At 38.5% G+C, this 14,445-nt stretch overlaps 2 protein-coding genes across 2 annotated transcripts in view; one reads left to right on the top strand and one right to left on the bottom strand.

The window, feature by feature from the left end:
• The first annotated feature begins 512 nt into the window (after nt 1-512).
• Nucleotides 513-12,471, top strand: ZNF830 (zinc finger protein 830). The gene is made up of 10 exons (XM_052788449.1): nt 513-692; nt 840-939; nt 1,880-2,000; nt 2,547-2,580; nt 3,983-4,209; nt 4,546-4,636; nt 5,322-5,385; nt 8,417-8,497; nt 9,806-9,882; nt 11,788-12,471. The coding sequence occupies exons 1-10, from the start codon at nt 571-573 to the stop codon at nt 11,969-11,971; spliced, it is 1,101 nt and encodes a 366-aa protein (XP_052644409.1). The 5' UTR covers nt 513-570; the 3' UTR covers nt 11,972-12,471.
• LOC128142387 (poly(rC)-binding protein 3-like) overlaps nt 8,776-14,445 on the bottom strand; it is a 148,395-nt gene continuing 142,725 nt past the window's right edge. The window contains exon 13 of the mRNA XM_052788444.1: nt 8,776-9,378. Within this exon, the coding sequence (XP_052644404.1) occupies nt 9,318-9,378 (61 nt within the window). The 3' untranslated portion in view covers nt 8,776-9,317. The remainder of the gene's footprint in view (nt 9,379-14,445) is intronic.

Genomic DNA, 14,445 nt, shown 5'->3' with positions numbered 1-14,445 from the left:
CTCCCCAAAGGGAGCGGGGAATCAAAGCCTGAAATGTTCCCTGAAATGATCTGCAACAAGCTGAAAAAGAGGAGAGGGGAAAAAAAAAAAGCTGGTTTTTTTTGTTTTGTTTTGTTTTTTTAAAGCGCTTTTCACAGTTGTGTTGCACACTGAGGTTTTCTGGATCTGGATGTATGGGATGTACTTATTGTTATTATTTTTTACTTATTTTGGGCAGGTCTGGGGGTGCGTTTTAGGGAACTGATTCAGAGATGTGTCCCACAGCTGGATTACCGTGCCCATCTAGTTCTGATGGTGCTCCAAAGGGTTAACTTCTGACAAACCTGATCAAGCCGGAGAATTTAATTCAGCTCCTCTGTTGAGATAATTTTCTCTTCCTCCTTCTCCTCCTCCTCCTCCTCCTCTGGGGGCGGGCCTGGGCCTTCTGGCCCCGCCCCCCAGCCGGAGCCCCGCCCGGGGCGGGGCTTACCGGCATCCCCCGCCCTCCCGCCGTGCGTGGCGTCGCGGGGCGGAGCCGCAGCCTCACTCTAGCCGGCGGCGCCGCCCCTGCGCTGTGCTCGCCGGGAGAAGATGGCGGCGGCCGGGGTGGGCCCGGGTCGGAAGCAGGTGCGGCAGGAAGAGCTGCGGCGCCTCATGCGGGAGAAGCAGCTGCAGAAGGCGGGAAAGAAGCGGATCGACTCGCCCTTCGCCAAATATCCTCGTCGCCGGGCTCCCTAGCCCTCGCCTCGGGGGCTGGCCCGTCGCGGTGTGAGGGAGGGAGGGAGGGGAGGGGGTGGCCGGCCGGTGAGGGGCGGGTGTCCGCGCCGCAGCTCCCTGCTTCCCTTAACGGCGTCCGCCACGTACAACAGCCTGGGACACCTCAGCTGCACGCTGTGCAACGCGCCCGTGAAGAGCGAGCTGCTGTGGCAGACCCACGCCCTGGGCAAGCAGCACCGTGAGGTGAGCTGGGTTCCCGCCCGGGCGGGCGGGGGGGGGGGGGGGTGGTTGGTGCTTTTTGAGGTGTGCGCTAATAGGTCACCGTTGAGCATCTGCCGGGAGAGAGTTGTGTGAAAACAAGCCTGGTTGCTTCGTCTTGTTTTGTTTTCTTAACACCTATGTACCGATTGAAAGGCCAGCCCTTGAGAGAGTCGGCCCGCGGCTTTCAAGGGGCGTGCTCGTGGGATGAAGCTGTTCCCACGTTTAGCGACAGCTTTTAACTGTCGCTTGTCTGCAGCTCGGATTTGGAAACCCTCCTTGGGATTGCTTTGCTACCTGTATGTTACCAAGTGACAGCTTACACGTGGTTGAGAAAATACGCGCTTTTTTCTTCATAATTTAGCAGATAAGAATTTGTAAAACAATTTCAGCGAGCTTTTAACTTGGATGCAACCGTAAATGCGTTTTTTTATCCTTTTAAATTCTGCTGCTGCTTCTTAGCAGAAACTGAGAGATTGCGTGTAATTTTACAAGTACTGAAGAAGACCAAAAGAACTGAGGGGGTGCCTAGTTCATTGCCTGCATTCTGAGTAGGTCATCGTAGGAAGGCACAGTGACATGTCTTTAATACTACTGCTGTGTTTTAATTTTAAAACACTTAATATTCCAGGACCTTAGGATGAGTCCAGCCTTCCTGCTCTTTCCTCCAGTGTCTTACGGCTGTAAACGTTACTGGTCCTGGTCTTTCCTTTCTCACTAGTACAACCTCCCTTGTGCAAGTGTCAATTCCTCTGCCCCCATGTCACATCATTCAAGAGGCTGACAGAAACATCGGTCTTGGTTTTGGTATTCATGATGTCTATTTCAGTGATCTTGCTCTAGAAAGATATTAGCTCACTTTAATAAACTGTTCTAAAAGCGCTGTATTTTAAGCTGCAATCCTGAATTTTGTACTTCTTTACAGAAAGTTGCAGAATTAAAAGGCACAAAGCAGACAGCAACTGGTTCAGCTGCTAGCACGTCATCTCATCCTGTCAAGAGAAAAACTGTTGACACAGAAAATACAGAGTTAAAGAAAGTAAAAGGTAAGGAGAGAAAAATACTTATCTAGCACTTGTCAGAATCTAGCCATTTTACACCTTGAATGTCTTTGGTTTGGTTTTTTTTTCCCGTGGAAGTGAGTGTGAATACACAAGGCTATTGAGTTAATGTCAGCCTGTTGCTGCTGAAAAGGGAAAAAGTCTGTCTTGCTCTTTCTCTGTGAGTTTGCTGATCTGCACTTTTGGTAGTTTACCTAGTTTTCTTCTGGGTTATTGGGTTAAATTAGGTCATGGAGCTGTGGGCTTGGTCCAAACAGAACCAGAAACAGTGCAAGTTAAACAGTAGAAGCACTTGCCCAGAAATGGTGTTAGTCCTTTTTAGTGGGATCAAGCCACTGGTTTATCTCAAACCATGCATAAAAGTTCATGCTAATGATAGCTAATTTTTTTGCCTTTGGTGCTACTAAACACGTAAATATAAAATATGTGGAAGTGTGCATTTGTGAACTTGCTGCTGTAGTAGGAGTTTGTTTGAGGGATGTTTCTGTTAAAAGCATGGATTGTAAGAAGTGACTCTTGGCTGTTAAACAGGTACAGACGAAAAACCACATACGTCTACATCTGGGTAAGTAGATCTTATTACGTGTGAGTTTTTTGTAACTGTACCAACTGCTGCATTCTCTGTTGGTAAAAACTGCTGGTTTTCCTCGTCTGTCCTTCCTAGCCAAGGGTAAAGATTCAGAGAATCAGCGGATCCCTGCTTCTGCTCGTTTTCTAACGTGGGTGTGTATTCCTGAACATGGCAGCATCTTCCTCAGTGCAGATGAGAAAGTCATGGTATTAACTCTAGAGTCTCTGACAAAACAGAAATTCTTTTACTGTTACTATCAGAGTTTTAAGGATTAATATGTGGTGGTACTATGCAGTTTGCTAGAATGAAAATGACTAGATCGTGGCATGCACTCTAATCTTTAATGTTAGCATACTGCAGAAGAGGTGGTAGTCTGAAATTAAGACAAATTTTAAATGTGTACTTAAATATACATTTAAACTATATTTATTCACAGAAACTACTAACAAATGTCATCAACAGATCTTTATTAAGATGGTTTTGTCACTTAAAATTCATGTAAATGCATGTCATGCAGTTGGAACTCTCACAAATATAGGAGTGTATTTGACTTCAAGGGATTCGGTTAAGCATCTTACTGCCACTAAAGATTTCTGGTGGTATTTGGACATCTTTGTGGGGTTGGTAGATGTCACAGGAGGCCTGCAGGTCTCCTGTACGCTTCTTCACAGGATAAATTATTATTATCTTGCATAGCTATTACATGCTGTTTACCTTGATAGTAGAAAACACTTACCTTGTAGAAATTCTGAGTGTGTGTGCAAAATTAACAGTTGAGAGATTTGTTCAGTATTAAACTGATCGGTATGATTATTTTAAAATATAACCTGGAAAAATGTTTGCCTTGGAGGCTTGCAGCTATTATAAGCAAATCTGGGTTTTCTCATTGCTGAGCCTGTGTGGCTCTTCCAAGCTGGAGTTCTGAGCAGCAGTAGGTCCCCCAAGTAAGTAGTTGTGTTATACATGAAGGTTATCAAGGTTTATATGACGTTAGTGTGACCGCTGAACTATTAATTTTGTATTTAATGTGTTCACAGCAGGTATACTGATGCAAGTTACTTTGAATGCGGAGATAGAATCACCTAAGCTGCCATTCCTCCAAATGCACTTTGTTTTTGGGATATTTTTATTAATGTTTCTGATATTGAATACTCAAATACAAAAGTGGAACTGAATTGTGTTTTCAGAATTAACCTGAGCATTTCTGGGGAACTTCAAAAGGCGGCAACAAGCACGTGCTGCCTTCGGACAGTGGTTATGTGGGTAGCTGTGCAGTTTAGGGTATTGCACTGTATCTAAAAAACTGTATTGCTCACAGGCTTAATAGGCTTCGGATGCTAGACTGTAACTGATTCTTGTGAATTTTGAAATAATTATGTTGTGTGTTCTTTACTAGGCTACCAGCAGATTTTTTTGATGAAACAGAGCAAGATAGGGCAAACGAACAGCTTTCAAAGGGTCCAGGTCCCAGTTTATTGTCAGGAAATTACGATGATGATGATGATGATGATGATGATGAAGAGGAAGAGGAAGAACAAGATCAATCAAACAAATCTTCGGTTATGCATAAAACTGAAATTCCACCTCTAACTCAAGAAGTAATAGCTAATTCTCTGCCTGCAGGTAATGCTGACTGAAATAGTAAGTGATTCAGTAAGGAGAAGTAGTGTTTTAACTGACGATGGAAGGGTTTTCATTTATTTTTCTAATTATTGCTATTAGCTGGTTAGTGTGTGTAGAGAAAGGAGATTCTTTGCTAGTTTTTTATTGTGTGGTGTTTTCTTAGCATGCTTATTGGTTTTATGTTCTAATTGTTTGAGGCTGTCAGACGAAATAATGTCTGTCTGTTCTTCCCTTGATTCAGTAAGGTATTAATTGAAATTCTTGTCTAGTCAGAATTTTATAAAGAAGCTTGAACAGTTGTCCTTTTTGTTCATAGGCTTCTGTCCTTTCTTATAGACTTCTTTGACAGCAAAACTACAGCTGCTCCTATAGTTTCCCATTCAGGATCCATACAGAAAGCAGAGATACAAGAGAAGATAGTGGAAAGGTAAGCAGTCAAATCAAATATTGATAGATTTGGGAACTGTAAATAAACATTGTTCTTCCAGGAAATGCAGATTGTGATCACTTAGAAATCTGTCATATTGTTAAGTTGTATTTGGAATAGTTTGCGTGTATGTCAGCCTCTGGCATTATTTCAGACGGGTATTTCACACTGTAGGGGCAGGATAAGAGGTGGAGCAATGTCATACAGTGTCTGTTAGACATCTCTATTTGCAAATTTTAACGCAGGGTACTTTGGAAGCTGAATGTCAACCACTGCTTTTAACTGTTTAAAGAAAGAAAACCACTTGCTTGTTCTGTACTAATGGTTCAGCTCACTTGAGCACTTTTTTAGACAGTGGTTTCAGCTTTCAGAAGTAGACACTGTGCTGTTAAAATGTTTGTGTGCTCAGCACACTGGAAAGAATAGTTTAAGAAGCCTAAGCTGTAGCTCTTTTTTTGACAGTGAGATTTAAATCTGTCTGTGCAGTTCCTTTTAAGTTAGTTAAGACCAAACTGAAGAAGCAGGTTTTGATGGTTGTAGGTAAAACTTGGGGTGTAAAAAACTTGCTCCATTTCTAGGTCCTTTCATAAAAGATTATGGATTTTATTCTTGACTATTTTTCAACTCTACAATAAAGCAGGTTGTGAAGTGTTAACTTTAGGATAATAGTAATCAAACATTTCAGGAAAGAAAACACTGCTGAAGCTTTGCCAGAAGGTTTCTTTGATGATCCTGAAGTGGATGCAAAAGTAAGTGATCTGCTCTTTTTATGCTGTTGGATTTATTTCTGCCAGTTGTAATGATTTTCTGAGTAGTGAGGATGCTTTTCCAGATAATTAGTCATACCAGAATATAAGGAAGGGACCGAACTATTTAGAATAGAATAGACTATATCGGTTGGAAGGGACCTACAACGATTATCCAGTCTAACTGCTTGACCAATTCAGGGCTGACCAACAGTTAAAGCATGCTGTTAAGGGCATTGTCCAAAAGCCCCTTAAACACTGACAGGCTTGGGTCATCGACCACCTCTCTAGGAAGCCTGTTCCAGTGTTTGACCAGCCTCTCGGTAAAGAAATGCTTCCTAATGTCCAGTGTAAACCTCCCCTGGCGCAGCTTTGGACCATTCTTTCTCTATTAGAAAACATGAAAAGGGATGGAGGTGGGCAGGAAGACCTTGTTAAATCATCTCTCAGAAGGTATTTTTTGATTGTGGTTCCTTTGTGGCTCTTAAAGAAAACCAAAGAAATGTTATTTGTTGGTTAAAATGCTGGACTGAGATTTGGACAATCCACCTGTTACTTTTATTTCTTTGAGTCATCCCAGGAAAAGCATTTCACCTAATTTGTACATCCAATTCTGCTTCGGAATTGAAGATATAAAAATAGTTCTCTAATGTCCTTTGAGAGATCCTGTTGAAAAGTATTAAGAGTTACTATGTGACTGATACTATACATCCTGTTAGAATGAAAATAGCTAGGTTATGGCATGCACTGTAATCTCAAGTACTGGCATACTACAACAGTGAACTTGGTCTTCAGCCCTCTTGTCTTTTACCACTGTAGGTTTTTCAATGCTCAGAAAAGAAATATGGGCATTCGACGTGTTTCTCCAAAAAAAAAAAACAAACCAAAAAAAACCCCCACAACTAAAAATCTTGAAATTTTGATCAAAATGATGCATACTTCCTTCAACTTGCACAGTACAGAATGATGACCAAAATAAACACTGATATTTGAAATACAAACTTTTTTTGTTTGGTTTGGTTTGTAAAATTTGCCACAGATTTGATGGCTCTCCTGCTTGCTTTATTGAAATAATAGTGTTGTAGGCTCAAAGTCTTTTTTATTTTCCTTGAGTATATTTCCCTATTCACACTGTGGAAGGCTGCTGGTGTATTTAAATTCGATTGTGAGGTCGAGCCATGACTTCTGATTTGGAGACCTTCCAAATAATGCCTCTTTATGTTTGGTTAGTCCCACTGTCCCAATCACAAGCTTGGGTGTCTCTTACTTGCTCTGGCAAGATTCTTTTGGCACCACTCATGCCCATGTGTTGGCATATGTGAATAGTTTTGAATAATGACATTTTGAATACTGAAATATGTAGCTGAAAAAGCCATGCCTTTTTGTTGTTGTTTTGATTTTTTTTTTTTTTGCATATGACTAATTGGAGTGTTAAGTTTTTTCAAATACTTAGTTTCACCATGAGTTGGGAAGCTTGTACAAAGTGGGAACACCTAGCAGGCAAAGGAGAATCTGCTTATATCTGTGAGGACGCTGGTTAGTGATCTTTGTTCTGGTTATCACCTCAGCTGATAAAATTTACAAGTGGATACATGTTCCAATAAGCTCTTCCTTGAATTGCTTCCAGGTGCTGCTCTTTTTAATCAGTCCTTTCTAAGTTTAGCTAATATGCAGGGGCAGGAAAATGTTTGTGACTGCTTACGTTGAGTAGGCTGCAGTGATTCTGTGTTGGAATCATATGCAAAATAATTATTTTCAGAATTAACAGTGAGCATTTGGAAGGGAGATTTTGGGCTTGAAAAATGTTGATTCTTTACATCAGGAATTTACAAAGCATATAAATTCTGGATTAGATAAATATTTCAAGGAAAAATAATTTCTTTAGTGTTTAAATTTATTGTAAGAAATACAAATAATTATGAATTACAAAAGACAACCACAATGCGTAATAACACAGTACATACACATATGATAGAAATAATCACAGAACAGAAAAATGAAATGATGACTATTACTTCCCAGTATGTAGTTTGCTTGGAAGCTTCTGATTTATTCTATAAACTTAATTCATACTACTGGATTTTGTATAATCGTTCAGGAACAAAACATACCAAACTCTTCTTTACCATGATGATGACTGATGTGTTACCAAAGGAGAGGAATGAATAAAGGAAAAATAAAACTAATGCAAAAAGATGGTGTTATGAATTATTCTGTTCAAACTGCTTAGTTCTCCTAGCTATATAATTTCCACCCAGTCCAGAGCCAGGCATCATCTGTCATCTAACATATGTTATATGCCGCATCTTCCACTCTTGAATTATGGAAGTTTTGGTTACACAGGTAGGTTATCTTGTTTATTTGCTCGTATTAAAAGCACAATCTGGTTTTGATTACCTTAGTTGTAGATGTTAAACACGTTCTTACAGCTATTACTTTTTCCGTCGTCTTGTCTTAGTACTTACTGTAATCTACCACAGAAGAAAAAGCTTTGCATGTCATTAAAATTGGTATGTAGGTGTACTATTTCTTCTGTTAGCCAACAAAATTAGACTAGATTTGAAATATAGTCAGACTATCTAACACCAGTCAGAGTAGTGACTGAATCATTTGATATGTTATGCCAAAGGCAAATAATTCACTGCTTTTTGGCTTGTGAGATAGCTACTATATACGATTGAACAGGCAGCTTACAGAATTTAAAAGTTATCACCCAACATAGTGAAATTACAGACCATCAGATTAACAGACTTAGTCACTTGTGTTACTCTGAACATTCCACACCATCCATTCTTAGTCAATTATTATTTAACGTTACAGTCAAGGATGTTGTTTTAATCCAGGAATAGTCAGATTTTTCCTCCAAAACCATTGTGCAGCTGCACTCTCTTATACATTACTTGAATGGAAGTATGTTGACCAGACTTTTCTGAGAACACAGCATAATTTGTGCTATTTCTCCAGGTGTTTTACAGTGCCCCAAAGAGTCACTAGACATAAATTTTTAATAAGCCTGTTTTTTCATGTTCCTTAGGTGCGAAAAGTTGATGCTCCAAAGGATCAGATGGACAAAGAATGGGATGAATTTCAAAAGGCAATGCGACAGGTCAACACAGTAAGTAATGGAATCTATTTTTATTGATTCTAAATACTATACACAATAAGGAAAACAACAGTTTCATGCAGCTCTGCAAAATGACTGACATCTGCATTTGTCAGCTGTTTGTTGCAATGCAGTGTGTGGTTAAATGCACTTTATAAATGAGCAAAGGGTTCCTTCTATTTTCCGCTCAAGGGAAATTAAGTTGAAAAAAACTTTTGATCAGGATCCAGTCATCAATATATATCTAGTTACTTTTGTTAAATTGTATTTAAATAAGATAGCATAGGACATAATTTGGGGCTCTTCTTTAGATGAGATATTTTAACCTTGAAAAACACAGAACAAAACACCAACCGTTCGTCTGCCTTTTTCAAAAACGATCTATAAAGTGTAGGTAACCTGGGTTTTATGGTTAATTTAAATGTACTGGAAAGGAACCCCAAAATTTGGGAGGGACAAAAGATTTTGTGTGTGAGACACATAAGCTGGCCACAATTTTTCTGTACTTCCATTTTTTACTGTTTAGCATTGCATGGAAAGTCTTCCCGGAACAGGTTTTTATCTGCCCTTTTGTACAACATAAAACTGTGACTAACGATACCTGGTCTTCTCAATCTTCCCCTAGAGTATTTGCTAGTTTTTTAACTTTAATTGTAAAGAATTGCTCATATGTCAACTGCTAAGAAAAGTGGTGAAAAAAAATTTATCATTGCTCATTTTAAAGCAGTCAGCACTATAAACAGAGCGAATGTTCATACAAAAGCAGTGGTGGATACATTTTGCTAGCATTAGCCATTCAGATAATTCTTCAGCTTAGAAGGAATCTTCTCAGTTATGCGTGGACCATTGATTGCATAGCATCTCCCAGACATTCAGATTTGAGAAAGTATATGCTGAAAAAAATAACAGGTTAGAAACACTTCGGGATCTAGTGGGAATATTTAACCAGTATTTTCAGTAAGTGTGTGTAATTAAGTCCCAAGCATTGGGATATAGCTCCTATTTCAACCTCAGACTTTGGTGTGCGTAGTTTGTTTATGCTCCATTTCAAATAATAGTATATTGAAAAATTTGAAAAGTTAACCCCAAAGCAGCCAAACTACTTTTAGTTTTAAGAAAAAACATTTCCATTTCAAATTAAACCAGATCAGTTTTTTTTCTGTATTTGCCTCCAGAGTCTTTTGTGAAGGTGGGAGTATACATATAGGAGACTAACATTGACTTGAGGTAGAGGGGAGAAAGGGAAGACACAGACATCAAAAAGGAACAACAGCGGAATTCAGGATGAAGGTGAATTTTCTTAGCGGTTTTCTGGTTTAGATTTCAGAAGCAATAGTGGCAGAAGAGGATGAGGAGGGACGACTAGATCGTCAGATTGGAGAAATTGATGAGCAGATGTAAGTAGATCAATTTTTCCTCAAACTTTCTGTTCTCCAGCAGTAATGGATCACTATTTGACTAGAGCGATAAAGACATTTTTAATTTGAATCTTCTGTGATACTACCTTTCATTAATCACCTAAATAGACAGACTCCCTCAAATTGCTTAATGATACCTAATAAAAACATGAATTTTTGTGCAAATTTATTTGCAAAGAGAGAATGCACTAGAATCACTGAAAGTACAGCAAGCAGGCGTGGGCAAAATAAAGCAATAGAAGGCAAATTCTTTGAACAAACTGTTGCCCTCCCCCCTGTCAAATGTCTTAATTTGTACTTCTCTATGAATTCTGATTGATGTAGAATTTATGTGAACATTTTTTAAAAACAAGGTCTGATATTCTGCATGCGATTAAAATGTCAATAATGAGATTTTGGTGGTTTGACCATCTGTTTGCTGTACTGAAAATGTCCTGTTATGTGACTAACTCTCCTTGTTTCTGATGAAAGTTTACTTAAAGGTTTTGTTGAATGATGGCCTTTATTACATGAAGTGGGTTTTTTTTGTTTTGTTTTCTTGAAATGGTAGGTGTAGCAGTTGGATAAGCATTAGCTTAAACTCTAGGTAACCTGAAATACAGCTTAGTAGAACAGATTGTTCCCATTACCATGTAGCTTAACACGTTGATTAACAGTGATTGTGGCAATGGTAGCAATTGAAAAGAAAAACATTAATTCTGATTTTAATGAACCTTGCAACAAAAAGAAGACACTAAAAATTAAAGCAACACTTAAGCTCTCTGTACAGTTTTACATGCTACAGGTAATCAGCATATAACAGCAGCAGCATTGGGTTCAAACTGAGCTTTGGTAGTACATGAATGTCTTTTAACAATGTTCGTGTAATTTTGGAGAGGGCTTGATCTAAACCTGGCTGTCCTTGAGCATTCATTTTTCCCAGTAGCTTAGGATGCTATAGTACGTAGAACCAAATTCAGAAGTTTGTAGAGAATTTGAAGTTTGTTAGCATAATTATTTTTCCCCAAAATAAAAGCTCCAAATAGACTTTTAAAGACTGTTTTTGTAGCTTTGTCTTCTGAGTGTATTTAAACTCGGGCTACTTCAAATTAAATTCAAAATCAGATTAATTCCAGTGACATTCATGTTTTCCTTTAGCCTTCAAATCTTCATCTGCGACTGCCTGTAAGTAATCATATTGCAGATACGCAAGGGGAAACAGGATCCAGATAATAATCTTTCCTTGTTGACTCTTCTAGCAAATAGGAATGAAAGAAGCAAAGATGTATTTAAATCTGGCTGACAGTACTTGGCATTTTCAACAAAATAGCCTGTTACAACGGCTAGAATAATTGTTATAAAACATATTTCCAGGACAGAACTTTTTAAGTAAATGGAAAACTGAAACTTGTGGATTGTGTTTACTTAAAATGTTCTGTTATAGCACACAGTAAGCAGATAAAGAATCTGAACACTTGTGCTGCTTTTCTTATTTTCAGAGATGCCATCCCTAAGTTATCAAAAGTGATAGCCAGTTGATACCTCGCCTTTCTACCATATATGAAAACCATAAGTGAAGCAAAGAATGGCATCTCTTCCTGTGTGGAAGTGGATATTGGTTCTGTGTGCTTTTCTAAAAAATGATTTGTGGTGGTATTGCAGTTGTTAAATACTTGGATTAGATCTCATTGCTAGAGAATTGACCACACCTCTCCTCATCTGGTCTGTTTCTACTTGATGAACACAGAGAAGGTGCACAAGCATATTGAAAGCTTATTTTTTCAATCGATGGGAAGCTAGCAAGTTTTTTTTATCCCAAGTTGGAGAAGCAAAATCCAGCACTGTAGAAAATCCAATTAATGTGGAAAGGCCACAAATGTTAATAGGTGGTTTACTTTTCAACAGTGAATGTTATCGCCGTGTTGAGCTTTTGCGTAACCGCCAGGATCTGATGAAGGAGAAGTTAAAGGAAGCCATGAGATTAAGAGCAACACAAGAGAAAGAGGATGAAGCTATTGGTAGCGAAGATGAAGAAGAATTGCAGGATTTGCTGTCTCAAGACTGGCGGGTGAAAGGGGCTTTGTTGTAGCATTTCTGCAACATGGTTGATATTCTCTTTACCTCTCATGTTATTTCCATTGTTAGAAGTGAGATGCTTTTGTTGAATATTTATTTAAAGACGATTGTGAGATGGTAAAGAGCCAAGCGTATTAAAAACCCCCAGCTTTGTAGATCTACAGTGGTGTATTACTTGCTGTAAAAACTGTATATTGCAAATGTTTTACAATATTGAATGCACCTTTCCTATTAAAATTATTGGTTTCCTACCAGAGGTATTTTAATGGGATTAATAAGTAACTGAAGAATCTCTAAGGTTTTGGAAGCATTAGATATATCTGGCAATTTTGAGACTTAGGTTATTGTGTATAGAAGTAAAGGACTTGCAAAAATGATAGTGTATGGAGTTTTCCCAGATTGGGGGGGGTTAGGGAAAGGAAAATATTCTGCATTTATGTTATCTTAAAATTTATAAGTGCTCTTCCGTCCATTGCCCCAGCTCCCAATAAAATATGTACAGTTTTTTCAGGATCTGTTACAGTTTCTCTGTGTACGTAAGGACTAAGCTCAGAAATGTTGAGCTACAGCTTTTCCACAGATACTCTGTGATGTGCCATAGGCAGTGCTGAATATTTTTCTTTATAGGATCTTGTTTTGCTTAGTGCAGCCATAGTGTAGCATACCTCATATTTCTTGAACCAGAGGGGTGAAAACACGATGGTTTACATATTTGCATAACTAAATGAAAGGGTCACAAAATGCCAGAGAGGAAGGTACTGCACTGGAAACTGATGAGGTAAAATTTATCTAGCTGTAAGTACTGGAAATTTTCTTAAGGTATCTTAGGCACAGAGAGCATCTAAAATTGGTTTCTGTTCTGATAAACACAGATGAAGTAAAATCGAGAACCAACAAACTTGAGAAGTCTGGGACATGGCAAGCAGAACTACCCTGAGCTTTGGTAAGTCTCTCTCTCTCTCTTTTTCTTTTTAATGAAGAATTTTTATTTTACTTTTGCAAATCTTAAAACATTTCAAATTTGCTGAGGACTTTTGAAAAAATAGGAGAAATGTGTGGTTTGAGATTTTTATCAAAAAAGCAAAAAAGTAAAGTTGTGAAAGAACAGCTTAACATTTTCCTTTTTTTTTTTTTTTAAAGATTCTAGTTTTAAAACAAGTTCGTGAGGTTTTAAAGGGAGAAACCAAGCTTTGTTCTTATGAGAGCATTCTAAATACTTGCCTCAAAGATGTTTACTAACCAACCAGTAAAGAGAAAAACTAAAGCTAGATGTTTGATTTGCCTGTTTCGGAAGAAAGACTTGATATGGTGGGAGCCCTTTCCATATTGTGAGATGCCTTTTTACCACTCCTGGTTTCCGTGATCCTTGGGTTCGGCTCTTTCTTTATATTTCTAAAGCTGTCAAAATTCAAGCAATGGTCCTTAGCAGTTTGGTGCATCCATTTATTCCTGCTCACACATGATGCTGGCTTATACCCACTGTTTTTTGGTTGCTTTAATAACCGTAAGTGTAAGTAGCTGTTACTTTAAGTTGCTAAAATGTTTGACGCAACGCTGCGGTCTTAGGTGAATTAGTAGTGTTGCTGAGACAGCAACATTCAGAGAGTATGGAAATACAGAAACATTCAGAGAGTATCGAAACAAATAATGAATGTTTTGGCAAGTTGGAGAAAACTTAGTTGGGCCAAAACTGAAATAAAATTTGCTTATATAGCATGAAACATTTGAATATCAATGTATAAGGTGCCTATCATGCTGTGGTGAAAGATCTCTAGACCCCTTTATCACTATAAAGAGAACTTTCAGCTGAGAGGGTGATACAATATTAACAGGTGGACAGTTTTTGTTTTGTTTTGGGTTTTTTTCAAAACAAAAGACACTCCCCCAATTTCACGCTTGAGAAGGGCTAAGCTGAGTTTCTAGTTGTTCTACTTATCTTTGCTTTTCACTGACCTCATTCACCAAAGCATGCTAGCTTGTTAACACTGAACTTTAGAACCACTCTGCATTTGGCTTAATGTCAGAGAAACAGAGGTGACTAAAGTCAGGTTACGTTGAGTGTCATGGACATACATAGATGTTTTTATAGTATAAAAATGTTAATTTCTGAGCTTATAACTTACACTTCCATTTTGTACATGAATATGCAAATCATGGTTTCAACTGCAGATAAATAGGAAAGGAACTAAGCATTAAAACAGTTCAGCTGTTTCAGTTCAGTTGCCCTCCTCTTTAGAGATATCTAGTGGCAAGAACCTAATCAGTGAGTTTAGTTACAGTGCAGGGAGCTTGTACATTCAAATCCAAACCAGTGCAGCCTGTTGTTTTAATTAAAAGAAATAGATGGCAGGAGTAAACACCAGATCACTTATTACTCTATTTGTTATCCTTGCATAACTTCTGTTGAAAGAGTAAAGATGATGAACAAGCCAGTGGGTGTACGTATTGCTGAGGAAGTAACTGACAGCATTGGTCCCTCTTGGCTGT

This window comes from Harpia harpyja, chromosome 5 (assembly GCF_026419915.1).
Source record: "Harpia harpyja isolate bHarHar1 chromosome 5, bHarHar1 primary haplotype, whole genome shotgun sequence".
Lineage (NCBI taxonomy): Eukaryota > Metazoa > Chordata > Aves > Accipitriformes > Accipitridae > Harpia > Harpia harpyja.
Note: the sequence above shows the minus strand (reverse complement) of the source record. Positions and strands in the feature narration are given on the sequence as shown.